Consider the following 18,240-nt stretch of genomic DNA (forward strand, 5'->3'; position numbering starts at 1 on the left):
AAACGTCGCAGCGAAAATTATAATACCGTAATTCCGCGGCTTGATTTGTCATTTGCAGTTATTGTGAGCGAGTTACGGTTTCGAATTCTGCAGCAACGTTTCATCGTTGCCATGGAAATTGCTTTGACGACGGTTTATTGGTTTCGCAACTAGATGTAACATAATTAAGCGACAGCGTACATGACATGCCGATTCCGTGTTGCTGCACGCCGTGCCGAAACAAGCTGCAATTTCAAACAACGCGTACACAACGAATAGCCACTTTGGCGGAGAAGAGATTATCACGAACTCTTTAACTTTATTTCCTACGCGTTGCAATAGTGCGAATGAGAGTAGAGACGGAAGATAATTTATTGCATGATAAGATAGCCACCACCGTCGTCGCGTCCGCCGCATTTCTGCAGGATATTTCAAAATGTCGGGCCACGAAATTAAAGCAATTGCTACCTTCTATTCATAGGAACCATTACGTCGAATTGATAAACGCACGCGAGCACCGACGACAATTGACGCATTAAAGAAGACGAGGCGCGGTGTCAACGACCCGTAGATAATCATATATAGATGAAGGTGACGTCAAAATGAGACAGGGAGCCATGTGGACAAAGAGACTAATTTTTCTTCCGCCCCAACCGATATCGTGTTGCAAGACAAAAGATATTTTAATAAATCATTATCATTCTAATTAATGAAAACTTTATATTGACAAAATTAATGTGCATTTAAAATATTTATAAATTGACATCTTGATAAACTCGCTATTAATTCTCAAAATTAGTGCTAGCCCAATTAAATTGATTAATCTTCAGTCATATTAAGCTATGTATATCTTCAAATTTACGTAGATGTCGAAACGGTACCAGTTTAGGGGCTAATTAATGTCATTAGCGCAATAAACTGTGCGCTATCCCTTTGCGGCAAAGGGCTCTGGTATTATGGGCTTTAAGGCTAAGTTAAACGAGCTGTATACCACGCTCCAATACGCAATTAATAGTCACTTCTCACGAAGGAAAAAAAAACGTTTATAGAAATAATATGCGGAAGACAACAGACTACTGACCTAATCTTGAATAAACCCAATTGTAATACAATAAAATATATTGTAGAAATAAATATCCCACAGGAGAGATCCCGTGTTAGTAGTAGAAAGTAATTTCGTTATTTTAATCTTGAAATAGAAAACACGTGATGCAATTCTGGGAATCGAAAACAGAACACAAAATATTGGATCCGCAGATATGGGACACTCGTCGTCCATCTTCGTAAGTGCATTAGCAACGAGATTGCGCGGATTATGTACCCTGAAACGAAGGAAAACAAATGAGACTGAAGATTCAATTCGGGCTCTAATGGAGCTCGTATACGAGGCACGACGAGTTATCAGCAGTCACTTGACCAAAGAATAATATTCATTGACCCGGTCAAGATTCCCGTTAGTTTTCAACCCCATCGCATTCCACGCGTCCTATTTTTTCGTAAAAAAAAGTCCAGAGTGTTTCTGCAACATGACGTGCAAATTGGCTGCGGTGTCAGAAATTTGGTCACATCGTACTCGGTTTCGAGAAATAGCGGGCCGAATTGCGCTACGCGACACAGCCACTATCGCTTTTCCGAATAAAGTGAAACTTCGTTTATTCGAGCCATTCTCGATACACGATCGGTTGCCTGATACCTGGGGAACTACTATAAAGTAGAACGTTCGATAATATCCCTTGGAAATTGACCAACAAGAATGTGAGATAGAAGAAGGGATATATTTTCGATCCGATGAAAGCGTCAGCGGGTGAAATGGGGCAATAAAATTCCTTAAAAATAGGATACTAGAAAAGAAGTACTAAGAAATGTAATCTATAAGTTGCAACGCTATCCTTGATAAAACGTCGAACAAAAACACTAATACGATACCTCTATGTGCGTGACAAAATACGATTGAAATCAATATGTTACAAAGTGGTATTTTGACAAGTTAATATCTTCGGCGTTAGGCGCGTTTGCGTAATCCGCTGTGCGGTTTCTTTCTGCAATACCTATCCTTGCCTGCATTCAAGGATACCGAGCATGATATCGCGAGCATGATATAGCGCGCATGACAAATGGATCGCGTGTCAGTTACGCAAGATCTTGCGCGCACCTGAAAAAAATGATAAAAATCATCGAACGGCGATACGTCATCGCTTGATATCCGAATTCTCGATGATCGATAGTTAGTTTCGTGTATGGCGACGCGCAGAATATACAGGATAGCATAAAGATGACAGAGGAATCAATAAGCAATATATCACGTCGAGAGGATTTTCTACGATAAAAATACTTAAGATATATCGGATTATTCGCGAGAGAATTCTTCACCCTTTAATCGAAAAGTCCTTTATAATATTTTGAACGAAAAATAACCGCTGTACCTCGACAACGTCGCCGCGAGAAATGCTACGTATCGAAACGAAGTCTCTCAAACTATATTTTTCTACTAACTACTGGCCAACTCACTTTATTTTTTAATAATTCTGTTTTCGTGCTATATATAATAAAGAAAAATATCGCCATATAAAAACGTTTTTTCTGTGATAAAAAAATCAACAATTCTGTTTACCAAACTATTAATAAAAGCGTCACAATTTTTTTACACCCGGCTAAACCATCGTGTGCGATTTGTTTATACAAAATTATACATTCGTTTACACTTACCTGCCATTAATTACAGGGATGCAGTCGCAGAACACACTTTAATCACTTTATAATAAAGTTCACAAAATTTAATTTATAATAAAGATCGTAAAATTTGCAAGCTCTACTAAAAAATGTATAACATGTTTTTCGTGTTGAAGAAGAACTAACAAAACGCGAATTTAACTTCACACACATATTCTGGAATGCACTGTTTCCGCCGTATGTACGGTTATCGAACTTATTTATGAATGGCAATATTTTGTTACTTTCTCCTCGCGCAACAAAAAAGCATATACCGATAACTACACTGTACAGCACGTGCGAATTCGTTACGAGCTCGACGCACGTTTGTATGATAATTCAAACCGATACATTTCCGCCTTTTGACCAACACGCGCATCGGCAGATACAACTCGTAATCTTATCTAAATTGAGAACGATCGCGTTTATTAAAATCCGCGAAGTCACGCAAAAAAAATCGCTATTATAATCCAGGAATTATCGCGTTACGTAATATTATATCCGATAATAACATAGATCGCTAGAACGTGATCTCACTTGAAATATAGATCGCGATAAACTTGTTTATTAGCGGCCATAACATAAATTGCAGTGCAAAATGAGTTTCATATTAATGTGTGCAATGCGCTGCGTATTACGTCAGCAATTCTCGAGCGTGAAATGCGATTCGAGTGTCATTATTGAAATACATTGAAATTTATGGCAACAAAACGATATTATAATAATCGACATCAACTGATAATTAATTAAAACTCTTTGTATCATTGAAAATTGCGTTTACTTTTGGAGCTTTTAAAAGCGCAAAAATATATTCAATATTTGAGAGCGTGCCGACTTTATCGAACGGCGTTAATTAATCTAATATGCTAATTACAACGCGCTTTAGAACCGCGCGCTAACTTGATCATTGGCGCCACCTGTCAATCGATATTACAACCGATACCCTCTCTTCTATCGTACATTGATAAAAAAAAATTTATTCCCTGAAAAATAAAATAAAGCGAGCAGGAATAACAATATCTTTGTTTAATATTTGCACGTCTAATGAATATAACGATCAACCAAAAAGCGCGTAAAATAAAAAATTAGAAAATTAGGTAATCTATTCAAACGATATTAATTACGATTTCCGGGTAATTCTTTTCGCGTTGGCAAAAGTTTTTCGGAAATGAAAATATTTTCGGAAAAATCTATCGAGACGCGTCGACTCGATCGGCAATGTAGTTTCCTTCATAGACAAATTGCAAGGAGTACATTTCAGCAAACAATACCAGTGGCGAATAATTAAAATAAATTAAGGGTCACCGCGGGGACAAGTGAGCGTTAGACCGATTTAATATCCGGTACAACGTGCGCCAATCGTCACAGCTGACTCGTTACCGACCACTGCCAATCAGCTGGCGAAATCATTGACGTAGCTAATGTGATGGCCCAGATTTCGCGGGAACATCAACCGATTCGTTTTTCATGTCCTACTTTTTGCGGTGGCTGAACGTGAGCGAAATAAACTATCTCTGACCGAAGAAAAAAATTAAAGCAGAAAAGCCACACGTTCACTTTAATGCACTACCGATCGCGCATTTTATTATCCATAGGAAACAGTTAGCGTTTATAATTTTTAACAAGATTGCATTTAACGTTCTAGCAAATTAAAATAAATATCAAGGTTAAAAACAGAATTTTTCATAATAAATTATAATAATAATCACATTATTTTACAAACGTGACATTTATCCTTGTAAATAAAACTAATTATATTTTAAATATTCTTCAGCATCGCTTTATCACTTAATACACGTAATTACTTTTATTTATCGCAAAGTGCCATTATACGAATGTGGCATCGAATTGCAAAGTGCTTTAACATAAGATAATCGTAATGCTGCATCAATGACAAGTTTAATGCATCAAAGTTGCATTAAAACCACACAAACGTCAATAAACGCTAACCACAATTAAAATCTTGGTCTCTTTCTCAAAAGTACGACCGGAAAGATGCAGAAGAGCGGGTTAAGCCTCGGTTAACTTCAATAAACGCTCATTGAAACGGTCGTAAACATAAGCTGGCATACTAATCTACAAAGGCGATTGACGCATGCAAAAGTACTTACCTCCGAGAGAGGGACGAAGGCACTAGGTCCATCGAAAGCCGGCACCGGTACTGGAAGGCCTCTCTCCTGTAATGAAAAAAAAAAAACAAATTTAAGATTTCATTGTATTTGGGCCTAATTCACTCTGAAAACGTACAAGAGAAAATGCTCTCCTATCAGCCCGGCTAGCTCAGTCGGTAGAGCATGAGACTCTTAATCTCAGGGTCGTGGGTTCGAGCCCCACGTTGGGCGAAATTTTTGCACGTGCTTTTTGCGCGAAATTGAAGCTTCTCTTCAGTTTTTTTTTACGAAATGTATTTTTAATATATTTTCGTTGCAATGAAAAACAAGATTAATAAAAAAATTCGTTATAACAAAAATAAAAAATATGTTAGAGTAAATATCGAATGATGTGATCAACAATTTAACTTTCGTAATTAAAAATTTTATTTTTATCGTTTATAATAAAATATAATTAAAATTTTTCATGTACTTTTCCGATATTAATTAATTAAAATATAATACAATTCTCTCTTTAGAAGCATCGCTAACTTTTACGTTAAAAACTGCATTTAATTCAGAAATAAAAGACTGAGAGAAGCAACATTAATAAATGGATATCAAATTAATACTTTAATTTATGACTGCATTATATCTGGCAGTGCTCCATATCTTTATTTTAAAAAATTTTGAGTAATTATAATTATATTTCACACGAAAAGAAATATAAATTTTCAAAGAGAGTGTTTGTTTATTAATAAAATTATGAATTACCACTAAAATTCCGCATTTGCAAATGGCATTTATCTTCTACGTTAGAAAATAAAGATAGGAGAACATTTTCGTCTCCGCAGATGTATTCGATCGTACAGAGAGGTAGGATAATTAGAGATATTTCGCAAATTACACGCGATTATCGATGTCGCGATACGATACACTGTGTTTTATGTGTAAAGCCTCCTTTTCTTTTTCTGGCTTCCTGCCGGCTTTATGCCTGAAAATCGTTCTACACTATGTATAAAGCTTTACACACAAGTCGTATCGATTGACCTCGAGTGCGACAATATCGGTGAGCAGAATGGTGAATTCTATTCGCGTCTACGTGTGCAATTTACATTTTTTGTCTTGCTATTAGCGGATAAAATATCAATCTAAATTGGCATGTCATCCTATCCTACTTTCATCTGTTTCATTTCCCCTATCATTAGACTCTAAATATAATTTTAAGATATAGCGTATACGCATACTTTTGAATGTATCGGAGTCACTGTTATGCAATTTATATTATTAGAAAATGAGTGAAATTACGCGAGTGGGTATATAAAATTAAATAGTATATCAGCACGAGTAACAATCCTTTCTTCGCCAGTAAATAACTTGTGAATGTGCGAATAATATATGTTCACATATTCAAACCTATTGAAACTGGATTAGTTACAAACAAATATATGCGTATGCTTTATCTTCTTTCTTGTTAAACTTTTATTATTTATACACAAACTGATCACGGTAATGCATAACGGTGTATTTTCTGAGAGTAATATTAAAAAGATGACAAAGAGACATAGTACAATACATTACTTTGATCTTGAGAGCTCAAAGATAGCCGATTATTTTTACGGTCTACTTTCATTCTACTACCAGAGACGAACAAGGCCCGAGTATATTACTTTGTGATGTCCTTGTGAACGTAAAATCCGAGAGAAAGAGTGACACTAAGATAATACAAAATTGCTACAACCAAAAATGTCTTTTAATCATCATCTTTATCTTACACTGTTTCGATCGCCCGTTTGAATGTTTATTATTGTTCGCTTGTGTTTGACACGGACAAAATTATATTGCCAAATTATATTGAAGTATTTCCTTCAACGCCCCTAGCACGAATTAAATCAAATTGCCGTGTTAATTCTTTCCGTGGAAAAAATCAACTAAGATTAACGACCGGCACAGAATTCGTAGGTACAGAAACAGCAACTCTGTGATAGGCAGAAGTTGCTTTAACCGCGAACTGCCTAGGTGCGAGATATTTTTAGGCCGCAGTTCAAACGCCTCCCCAAATAGCCAGTCAAAACAAGTCCATTAATATATAGCCGACGGTTACTCCGGTTTATCTTTTATGCATAAGCACATCCTTCGTCAGATTATTCCCACGTATTCATTTTCAAGCTTATAAATTAAGGTGATTATTCCGTCCAGTCGTCAACCGCCGTCCAGAACTACATCTCAAACTAGTCTAGGCGAAAATTTTCAAGATATCCCGACAACTAGTTGCGGTAAGATAAGATCAAAGTACGCGAAATTTTTTCTTCAAAGGAATCAAGTTTTGTGCCAAAAGTCAGCGGCTACTTTCGATCGCGAAATAGTGCCCGAACAGCTGGCATTAGAGTCTCTAAACGCGACTCTCGTAATAGTTTATTTATTAAGGGGCCTATCTCGGCCTATGAAGTAGCAGCGCATTAAAAGCGGAGATACAAAGTTACAGCGGCGTAAGAATCGCACTCGGTAGTTACTCTTCGCGAAGGACTCGGATAAATTGCCGTAAAGCTGAAGAGATAAAGCTTGAAATATTCTGGACAGTCTCAATTCAGCCGCGGAATGTACACAGGGTATCGCAGAATTACATCGCACTTGCTCCCCGAGCCAAGAATACCGGAATTCCGAGCTGAAGAAAATCGCGATTGCTCCAGAATTACATGGATAATCTTCGTCTTTTTTTATTTTCAATTTTAACAAAAATAAAAGTTAATTAAAAGAACTTTTAAATAAACTTTCCACTAAATTTTGACTCGTGGCACTGTGATAACTTCATATTATTCTTCTCGCAAAAATAGACGATTCGTCCAGCGGAACAGGTGTGATATTTTTGAGATATCCTCACGTATGTACGTGTCGGTATGCTCGTTGTGTTTGTCCACTATACGTTTTCAACTTTGCCTCGTGTTGCCTAATGAACTTCAAGCGCGTGGATACTCAGCGAGGAATGTTCGGGCGAATGCAAACTTCAGTGGAATCGTTGCGAAAGAATTTCGGCCGAGTGCACGCGAGAGTGTAAACTTCACAACTGTGCTAACGTCTGCTCTCCCAAGATTTCGCGAGCGAAACTTTGCACGGCCGTCACCGCATCTAGGCTATCCGTTATCTTTCGCATCGGTCGTTTCGCGAAGATTTTTTTTTTTCTCTTCCGGAATGTCGGCATGTCTCCGTGTGCTCTGACTCAAGGCACACAGTGGAATATTTAATTCCCGTCAGAGAGTTTGCACACATAGATAATCATGGACAATAACGATAAGCTGTCTTTTTTTACTTGCAACTTCCTGCATCTCTTAAAAATTGAGAGAACCGACGGCGAGACAATGGGATTTCTGTGTTTTGCGAAAACTACTTCAACTAATTGAAGACTAATTTAAAATTAAGTTAAAAGAAGTAAACGGAATCTAATAAAAGAATTTTTTTAAAAATTAACTCATAAAAAATATGACCAGAACCAGTTTGAAATATAAGACTATAAAATAGCATCAACCTTGAAATCTAATTTGAGATAGTTGCCAATTAATGTTAACGCCGATTTATTTAAGCGCGAAAGACGTATATTATTTGGCGCATCAGCCAAATCCGAAAGAGAAATCCGAGAAATCTGAAATAATTTTCACCACTTACCTTCACCATCTGGAGGATCTCCGCGCACTTGATCCTGACGTTCTGGAAGGGACAGTTAACGCTGAGCCTGAGTATCACCGGCAGATGCAACGTCACCAGACTGAGATACTTGTTAGCCTGCGCCTGCCTGGGTCCGTCCAACGCGTTACCGAGATTCAGCAGCCTGCCGACGTCGCCGGGTGTCACTTCCGGGCTCTCGAGCACCCGGCCGCTCTTCGAGGACACGTCTTCGTCCTGCGAGAGCGGCCGCTTGATCTGACCGGCGCTAAACTTCCTCTCATCGTTCTTGCGCAAATAATCCTGCTGCGCCCGGCGAGAATCCTCCGGTATGTCATCGTAGACCGCTGATTCGCGATTCTCCAGGTTCATGTCCTGGCGGTAGGAAGGCTCGTTCTCGTTCTCGAAGCCGTCGAGAGTGTTGAAGACGACCCCGTCGCTGCGCGCTGCCTCGCTCTCGTTGAAGGAGACGTCGTCGTCGGTGCCGCCGTCGTAGTATCGGCGCTGCTCGTGCGTTAGCAGGTCGCCGCCGGCGGCGATCTTGGCTCGGCGATTCAGACTCCGGCAGTCGAATGACGCGAGTCCGCTCAGGTTGTCATCGAATTTCGGACTCTTGCCATACACCCGGGTGTCCGCGTCAAGCTCGTCATCTTCCAGCTGCTTCTGCTTGGCGCCCTTCACCTTCACGTAATTGTTCTTCGCCCTGCCGGGACAATAGTCGTCGCTCGTCGACCTGTCGCTCGACGACGAACAAGGATGCTTCCTCTCGGTCTCGCTGTTCGAGCCGAAGCGCGGGCACCTGCCCTCGACATTGAAACTCTTACTACCCTCGTCCGAGGACGTCGAGTGACCGGACCTGCAGCTCTCGACGCCGTCGCCGCCGGCGTATCGCTCGCGGAATCGCCTCTCGTTCAGAAGACGGCCGTCCACGCAGTCGTACGAGCATTCCGGATTCTCCTCGAGGAACGCGGGGTTGTCATTGATGCTCTGCGGGAAGAAGCCCTCCGTCCGGAACGTGTCGTGCAGCAGCTGCTGCTGGTGCACGCTCCTCGGTGACGATCTCGTCGGCGACCGCTCGACGCTCATATCGTATCTTCACCGAAACACGAATATTATCGATTAGAGGTCGATAACGGGAGTGTGGACGTGTTTGGCTTATAAATCTTTCGAGGGGACACCCTTTCTCTTACTATCAAATAAGTCGTGACAGAAGCAATCGTTTATTAAGTAATTTTTAATGGTCCCGTTCAATGATAAATTGTGAATTAAAAAATTGAAAGGAGATCAATTTCTGCTCGTTTTCACAAAATCCCTATTATAGTATTCAAATTTGTTGTGATCGATAAACAAGCAGTATCACTCGTCTATTTCGCCGCGAGACGTCTCTTTTGTTCATGACACTTTTCGATACGATAGTTTTTAATTTCGTCAATTTTCAGTATTCAGTCTTTCCAGCATTATATAATCCATTATAAACTTTCTCTCCAGATTACTTGAAAGTTAAAATCGTTGGGCGAGTAGTGATTTTAGCAAGTTGAAACGGAAGCAAGTGCTGTGCAAATTTCATTTAAAAAAAAAAGAGGCACAAGATGCAGGAAACCGCCGCAACATTCGGTCCTAGTTACGGTTAAATGAATATAATATCTCCTTCCGTGCTTGTTATTAATCCTCATAACGTGCACATTTTAATGAACCGCCCGTGATTATTTAAATACCGCGTTTGCAACTGGGTTTTACGTGTTTGCGTGACTGAATGCTAATATTAAATCCAGAACCAATAATTTGACGAGAGAGAGAGAGACGGAGAGCGCACGGAACGAAATGTTTACTCCGATTAAATATGTCCGCTCGATCGAAATTATGATACACGAAGCGAGATTATTTTAGGAAGTATTTATTGCACAATATACCGCATATATTATTTGTTATTTGATAACCGTTAATTGATTAATTGTTAATCAATGGTCCAGGTAATTGATACTGATAAACAAGCTTGTGCAACAAATTGTATAATTTTAATGCTCTCTAGCGTGTCCGTATTTATTCAACAAGGTGGAAAATGGAATGATCGAATTTATTACAACGTATCAATTAAACTAAATATTTAACGAATTAATGTACAAAGGCAACGACGAATATTATACGGTCTCCAAGTTAGGGATCAATCTATGTAATCGTGATTAAAATTAATTCACAACATTGCCAGCGAACAAATTACCCAACGAACAACAATGTAAATTCTGTTTATAGAAACAACGAGGTTGAATGAAAAATAAATAAAGAAAGGCATCGCATATCGAGTGTTCGCTTGCATCGATCTGATTTAATTTTACCAGAGTGAGCGACATTTTCCATAACCAAATCTCTCTACTTACCTCTCGTCTTGGCTGGAGAACTTGCCGCTCGCGCTCTTGGTGTCCTCGATGTCCCCGGCGTCCTCCCAGCGACTTGGACTGCCGACGCCGCCAAGCCATCCTTCGACGGTGGTCCTGGCTGCGGCCAGGGCGATGTTCCTGGCCGCCTCGTCTCTGGCGCAGAGCGGCGCCAGGAATCTACTGACGAGCTCGACTTCGTCGCCCTTGGTGGAGGCGCCGCTGCCCGATGAACTGCTCGGCTCCCGGTACATCTCTCTTTTCGTCGCGCACGTTGTTTCCCTTCCGTCCGATCCTTGCGGAATCCTTCTTTCGTTTTCGTAGAGCAATCGCACGGGTGTATCGAGACCGCTCGGGTGCTCGGCTCGATTCCCAGAATAAACAGTGCGCGATGGACCGGCGGGATATCTACACTCTTCTCTCCCCCTTCCGATTCGCCTTTCCTCTTTTTCGCAGAGAGACGGTACCCTCGCCTATTTCGCGACCTCGTCGAACCACCCTCCTCCCTCGAAGCGGCGAGAGCAATCGTCGACGCTGTAAAAGGAAATAGCGCCCGTTGTCATCAAAGCCCCGTTTGTTTTAATCCCCGATCGCGTAAATCGCTCCGCGCGGATCGACTCGCCACCCTTTGTCTTGAAAGAGCGAAACGCAACAGAAACGAAAATACGGTCGGTCGCTAATTGCAATTATCCCGTTCGGCAAATCTTCTCTTTTAATCCGACCCCTTCGTCGCGAATTTCTTTCGCATTACGATCGGCAACGCCATGCGAAAATAAGTGTGTCACGATCCCTTCGCTTCAAATTTCGTCCTACGAATCTCTTACGCCAATAATGGAATCGCCGCGCGATAATCTCTCTATCGAATGAATGGTATCGTTCCGAGATCGCGTCTTCGCCGAATCGATCGTTCGGCTCGATCGATTGTTCGCCGATTAAACGGCACTCCCGGCGTTCCCGTTTTCCGAGGCTCTTTCCTTCTCCGGCGCAGCGAAGAAAGAAAGGAGGCGACGAGGGGGGAAAAAAAAGGCGGCGCACGAGAGTAGATCGCGCGCGCACTATCCTCGCGTAATTACGCTCGTTTCGTCGCGTTCCGCCGTGAGAGAATCGGCCGTAAAACTCGTTTCTCGGAGAATTTTACCGAGGCGGTGCACTTCGGGATACGTTTCAGGGCGATAGAAAGTAGGCAGGAGGCGTCGGCCGCGCCGCCGCGCCGAAGCGATCTATCGAGATTCGAGCTCGAGGGGAATAGAGGACGATTCTCTGACGTACCTTCCACGGAGAAAACGATCGGCCGAGAGAGGCGTTTTAACCCGATCGGATGCGATCGATGGCAGCGCGTCTCTCTCCTCTTCTTTCTTCCAGCTTTGTACCTCGTACACAGTGCTCGTCCTTCTCCGTATCTTCCGCTTCTCCCGCTCTTTATCGCAGTCTCTGCTATTACAGTTTATTCCTCTCTTTTCCTTCCGTGTCACGCAATCGCCGATCGAATCACATTTTCCTTCACATCGTTACCGCACGCGCTATTTTACCGAATCTCTCTCGCGAAACTTCCAGAGGCTGATTTGCGTGGCCTACGCTCGCGTTCCCTCCGAGGACGGTACTTCAGTCCATGAGACGTCTGAAAGCAAGAGAAAGACAAAAAACCGGGTTAGAAAGAAAGTACTTGTGGACCCTACCCCTTTCCCCTGTAAGCGAGACAAAGAAGTTTCCTCTATAGGCGAAATCATTTTATTTTAACGGATCCCGTCCTCCGTGGAATGGACGTGGGTGAAACTCAGAAAGTACCGTCGCATTACGGCGAAATGATCGACATCGATCAGAGAAAGAGGAAATGAAACTGCGCGCGGCAAAAAGACAGATTATGACGCGGCAAAAGCGCGCATTTCGCCGAGTGATTCCATCGTGACCGTATTGAACTTCAATTTACCACCGTGTAACGTACCACGATCGATCTCGCGCTCTTACGCCGGATGGATGTAATACGTTAGCGACGTAAGAGGCCACCTCTAATAGGGAAACACTTTTCAACGGTACGGTAATAACCGGCGGATTATCGTTCGACCGAGCATTACGCAACGGCAATGCGGGACCCCGTAATTCCTGAACCTTGAGGAAATCAGCATTTCGCTGTATAATTGACTCTCTCGCAATCGCTCAATCCCACCGTCCGCAAGACGAACCAATTTCCAGCAACAATTTAATTTACAATTACCGCGGCGAAAAAAATTATTATACGCGCGCGAGACTTGATCCATACGTGTCGCGAACTGGAAACCGTGTGGTGGCAGTAAGCAGTTTTTTTTCAGCGCGAAGATTTACAATTCTGCTTTGCTGGCGTCGCTGACCGACGTCCGATGACGCGGAGCGATCAGCTGAGTTAACAGTTAATTCGCGAGTAATAACGCGCCGGGTGTCCCGATCGTACGCGGGATATGAATAATCTTACGAGATGCGCGAGTTAAAAATAGCCGCCAATTAATTACCGCGGGAGGTTACGAGATCGCGCGATTAATCAGTATCATAGTTCAGGTAGTTTACGATTTGATTGATCGATTGTCATGAGAGAAAGTCTGGGTCAAGGTTCCGAGGTCAGGAAATAAGAAAGGTCGCGTCAGGGTAGCAATTTATCGAGGGGATCTCACGAATGAAATATCGAAGGGGATAATAAGAAATACACTCTCGCATGGAAAAGAGAATCAATACGGTAATAATACGTCAGTTAAGCTTGTAATGTAGTAATATAACGTAATATATAAAAGATCTATCGCTAATATATACGATAAAAGTGTAAGAGTGAGAAAGACGTTTCGGTCTCACGGTGCATTAGCGCGATTACGCAAACACATTCGCGCGTTTATTTCATACGCGCGTTTTCCTATTGCGTAAGTCGTGGAAAAGCCTCGGACGAGTTGTAGCACTCGGCGACGTGCCGTTGGAGAATCTCTCTGCGAAGAGAACACGCTACTTCTGTCTCCTTAAAATTTACGGTCGCCCTTGCTCGTTCTCCAATACCGAGCTGCTAATTGTCCCCGGGTCTGAGTTTACTGCCGAGTCAATGTAACCAGATTAGTGATACAGTTATCCCCCGTGCATCACAAAGAGGATATGTCGATCAGCTAACGGAATTTTTCAAATCTTCCGACATCCGGGACATATATGTTAATATGTGATTTTTATAAACCTGTTATTGCATGATTAATGATGGTTTCAAGGTAACACTTAGGTCAAAGTATAACCTACACGTAACACTTTGCATTTAGGTTTTGATATTAACGCTGCACTTTTACCACGATCAGCGGCGGTTGATTATACCCTTTACTGCAAGACTCGGCGAATCACATACGAGACTTTCACAAAAAAGTATACTACAAAGACACTTTTATAACCGGTGATAAATGTAAAATAACACAATTTATGCGAATGAAGAGAACATAATCTTTTAAACTTGGTTACTAACTTGTACGTGTTCTGTTTATCTCATCAACGGATTTACATTTGCGTGACAACGTTCGAAAAATATTGCAAAATGTAAAAGATCTTTGTACACTGATAGAAAAATATCTAGTATTTGAAACTACAATCTCATAGTACAATAATTATAGTCAGGAATGTCATTTTTATAGTAATTATTACTATAATATTAGTAATAGCAACCATCTAGACACAGTGATGCCAATTATTTAAAAAATTTACTATAAAATATAAACTTTTAACTATTATTCTGTTAAAATATCCAGGTAATAAACAGTAAATTAGTTAATTATTTTTATATAGTAAATACAATCACAATAATAGTAAATTTAACTACATTTTTATCATCCACCTTAGTAATCACACGGTAAACAAAGGTGAAGTGGCTCGAAATGTCCTCACTAGAGGGACGCGCGGTATAAGACTTTCTCGAAAGAAGAAAACAACAGGGTGTTATAAATACGGATAAGTTTATACATTCGTATAAGATTACTTATTTTTTTCTTTGAAAGAGGCTTTCTTGTACTATTCTTTATGAGTGCAAAGTGATGTAACTAATGAACATAATGAACGCAATGTATGTATGATAAAAAACGGACAATATTACTTCCAATATAAATACGATTATTACTATTACATATAATTATTTGAAATTCTATTTGTTGTTGCAATATTTATAGTTCACTTTACCAAATTAAAAGCTCGTTTTGGTTTATGACAACCATATCATAAATTGCATGGATCAATATTGTGTCTATGACAACTATAATACATTGTTAGGTCAACCATAACTTACGTAGTTGGGAGAATTATAAAAATGTGGTTGGCTCCTAAAATGACTATAAATTATAGTGGGATTGTGGTAACTGCAACCATTTTTTCCTGTCAGTGTACGATAAATTCGTTACTTCCGAAAGTGAAGAAGGCAGACTGAGAGGATTTAACGTTGCTATTGATTTCTGAAGACTAGTCAATACCGTTTAGCTTGTTTATTGTTAGACGTGAGAGCTGTATGCAGGTACCTCAGAAACATATATTTATGCCTTCATTATAAAATGTCTGCATTCGATATACACGTACACACACATAGTGTACATAAATAAGTGATTTAATTGACACACAAGTTACTTCATTTCTACATAATGAAGAAAACAATCGGACACAATCACTCCGGACATCGGCGAGAAAATAAATTCGAAGAACGCGAGATAATGTTTATCTTGAAAGCAATTTCTGCAAAAAAAAAATAAAAGATTGTAATATTGAATTTTTGTATAAATATCGCGCGTAGAAAAAGCCAGTTTATAACTGCCGATAGTCACGGCAGCCAACAGTACTCCATTCCTTTTTGCCACGTATATAAAGTAAGAGAATAATTGCAACAATTATTGCGTTTATCCGCGCAATCGTTCTGTTCGCGGAAATTAACAGGAAGCTATGAGACGGATAGCAAACACGTCATCGATATCTAATAACGTAATCCCATTCGAAAATTTATTTATATGTAACGTGAAAATCACATTTACCTTGAATATTTAACGATACTCGCTACGAATCTCTACACAGCGAGTTCTATTATATTTTAGCATACCGTATATTAATTATAAAAACTAGGTATTGACTCGCTACCTTTTTCGAGCGATCTGTATAACTTACGTGCATAATTTGCACAACTTATCTGTATAATTTACGTTATTACAGCGTAACTTTAGTGCACGTTCAGTTTCATCCCAAACAATTCCAAGTAATTTCCTCTCTTAACTTTGGTCCACGTATCTCCCCCCTCGCAATCTTTCGTCTCCATTCTCCGGGCGCGCGCGCGCGATCTCCGCGACGATCTAAATATTTATAACGCCCAGAAGCCTAAACCCGCCACTCTGCGCGCGCTTTGTTGAATTATTAATGTTGCGACTGCCGGTGTGCTACCGCATGCTCGCGCACGCGAATCGCCGTGCATTCACGATATACCGTACGCGCTTTGTCTTTCGTGGTACAAGGATGGTCAGGGCACGTCGGAGAACGTGCGAGGTGATAAAACGGCGCGGCGCGGCTCGATTCAGCTCGCTCAAGTGAATTAAATGGAACGAAACAGAAGCGATTCGAAAAGTAACTTCCCGCCCGCGGGAATACATGTATACGTGTTCTATCGTAATTTCGTAATTTTCGCGAGATTTTTACCTCCCGTCGCCGTAGAGCGCGTGCTTTACGCGCGGATCGATGGCCGGGATGCGTACACGACCGCAAGATCATCTTCTCTTTGGTAATGACCGCTTATTTACGAGCCAACGTCGCAGATGGGATTAACTCGCGAGATGCATACGAGTAATGGTGCATTCGCGCGCTCTTTCTTCGCCGCGAGCCCCCACGAGATTACCGTAGAATAAAGATTTCCCACGTTCTCTCATCTGTATGAATTTTACGATCAATATAAGATATATTCTTGAGGCCGCATAAAAGCGGATCTCCTCAATACGGAGCTCGCTCTCCATTGTTTTTGTTTCTCCGCCGATGTTTCGCGCTCTCTTCATACTTTTACATTTCGTTACATCGAGAAATTTTCTTTTCGAGATATTAGCGCGCATTAAAATCGAAAATCTGCACGGTAATCGCTACTTTATCCTTCGCGAAGAGAAATGCAAATTCAGCGTTAACGGCCCAACCGAGGGAAAAAAAATGATTCACGCTACGAAAACGGCGCCATCAGGCTTATTTTCGCGAAGACCAGCGTGCTGTTGCCTGGCACCAACGTGCACAGCGCTAAAAACGCGAAGGAGGTAGTGCCTGATACGATAGCGTGTCATCTGCAATCCATGCAGAACCGTTCATTTTTAACACGCGCCACGGCAAAAAAAACAATGCAGTTTTCATTTTTCCAAATGAAGTATTTGCGCTCCTTTTATGTTTGTACTTTTGTAGATAAGTAATCTTCATCGAGCGTACACACGAAAGTCACCTGTCTAATTCAGATAATATGAGCGACGAGACAGCTATGACTCGGCTTCGTCGAAGGACGAGATCGATCGCACGATGATAACACGCCGCATGACAAAAAAGTCGACAAGTGCGCGAGGCCGTTACGGGCCTCGATGGTGGTTAGCGCGCGAATTGCAAAAGCGCCGTCGAGTCGGCTTTTACGGCTCTGTGACACGCGAGAGAACGCCGATAACATTCGATGAACTCGGAGGAGAACGGACGAAAAAGCCCTTTTGCCTCGCAAAGGCCCGAGCTTTTTCTCGTCGCGACGCGGGACCCAGTAATTTTATGGTCACTCGGTTTTGCACACAAATGGCGCGATGCTATCTGAAAGGTCCCATGATTTTTCTAGCTAGTATCGTCGCTTCGCCAGCCTTACCAAGTTTTTCCACGGAGGACAATTTGAGGAGAAAAATTAGCAATTTTTTGTTCGATGCAAGGTATTCTGGCAATCAACTTTTAAATTAAAATTCTAGGTATGGTCTGACAGAGTTTAAATAAGTAAGGCCTTTTCGATCCCTCAACTTGGGACGCGGGCATGAAACTCGTACATCATCCGCAAAATGATTGCGGATGCACGTCCGAGTGGCGATGACCCATCTTTACGAATGCAACATTGCTTCCCCGATTCGAAACTCGAATGGCATAATAAGGTGGCGATGAATATATATGAGAGATCAAAGGCAGCGCGAACATTGCAAAATACATGAATTATCATATTGGCTTTTACTTCCGTTACCGATACCATGTGCGCTATCTTCCCTGTTTGACTAATCATTCTTTCCGATTGTTAAAAGCGATACGACATTACAAAGTATACGTTGACGCAAAAATGTATATTTTAAGACAGTAAATTCTTGTATTCCTTAATCTATTTTTATATATTTTTAACAATATCAAGAAATATTGATACACGCTAAAATTAAGTATAATAATTTCAACATTAAGATATTAATTATTACGTGTACCAAGCGCCTTCAACTTTTCCC

The 18,240-nt window shown here is 41.0% G+C and overlaps 1 protein-coding gene and 1 non-coding gene across 2 annotated transcripts in view; one reads left to right on the forward strand and one right to left on the reverse strand.

Annotated features, from left to right (window-relative positions):
* LOC105568156 (sestrin homolog) overlaps nt 1-18,240 on the reverse strand; it is a 193,659-nt gene that overhangs the window by 156,875 nt on the left and 18,544 nt on the right. The window contains exons 2-5 of the mRNA XM_012023585.1: nt 12,077-12,425; nt 10,811-11,341; nt 8,439-9,528; nt 4,800-4,865 (exon numbers count right to left, since the gene is read on the reverse strand). Coding sequence (XP_011878975.1) covers nt 4,800-4,865; nt 8,439-9,528; nt 10,811-11,061 — 1,407 coding nt within the window. The 5' untranslated portion in view covers nt 11,062-11,341; nt 12,077-12,425. The remainder of the gene's footprint in view (nt 1-4,799; nt 4,866-8,438; nt 9,529-10,810; nt 11,342-12,076; nt 12,426-18,240) is intronic.
* On the forward strand, nt 4,958-5,030 carry Trnak-cuu. The gene has a single exon. It is a non-coding gene; the product is annotated as a tRNA-Lys (tRNA).

This window comes from Vollenhovia emeryi, unplaced genomic scaffold (assembly GCF_000949405.1).
Source record: "Vollenhovia emeryi isolate VEMERY1.0 unplaced genomic scaffold, V.emery_V1.0 DF939131.1, whole genome shotgun sequence".
Lineage (NCBI taxonomy): Eukaryota > Metazoa > Arthropoda > Insecta > Hymenoptera > Formicidae > Vollenhovia > Vollenhovia emeryi.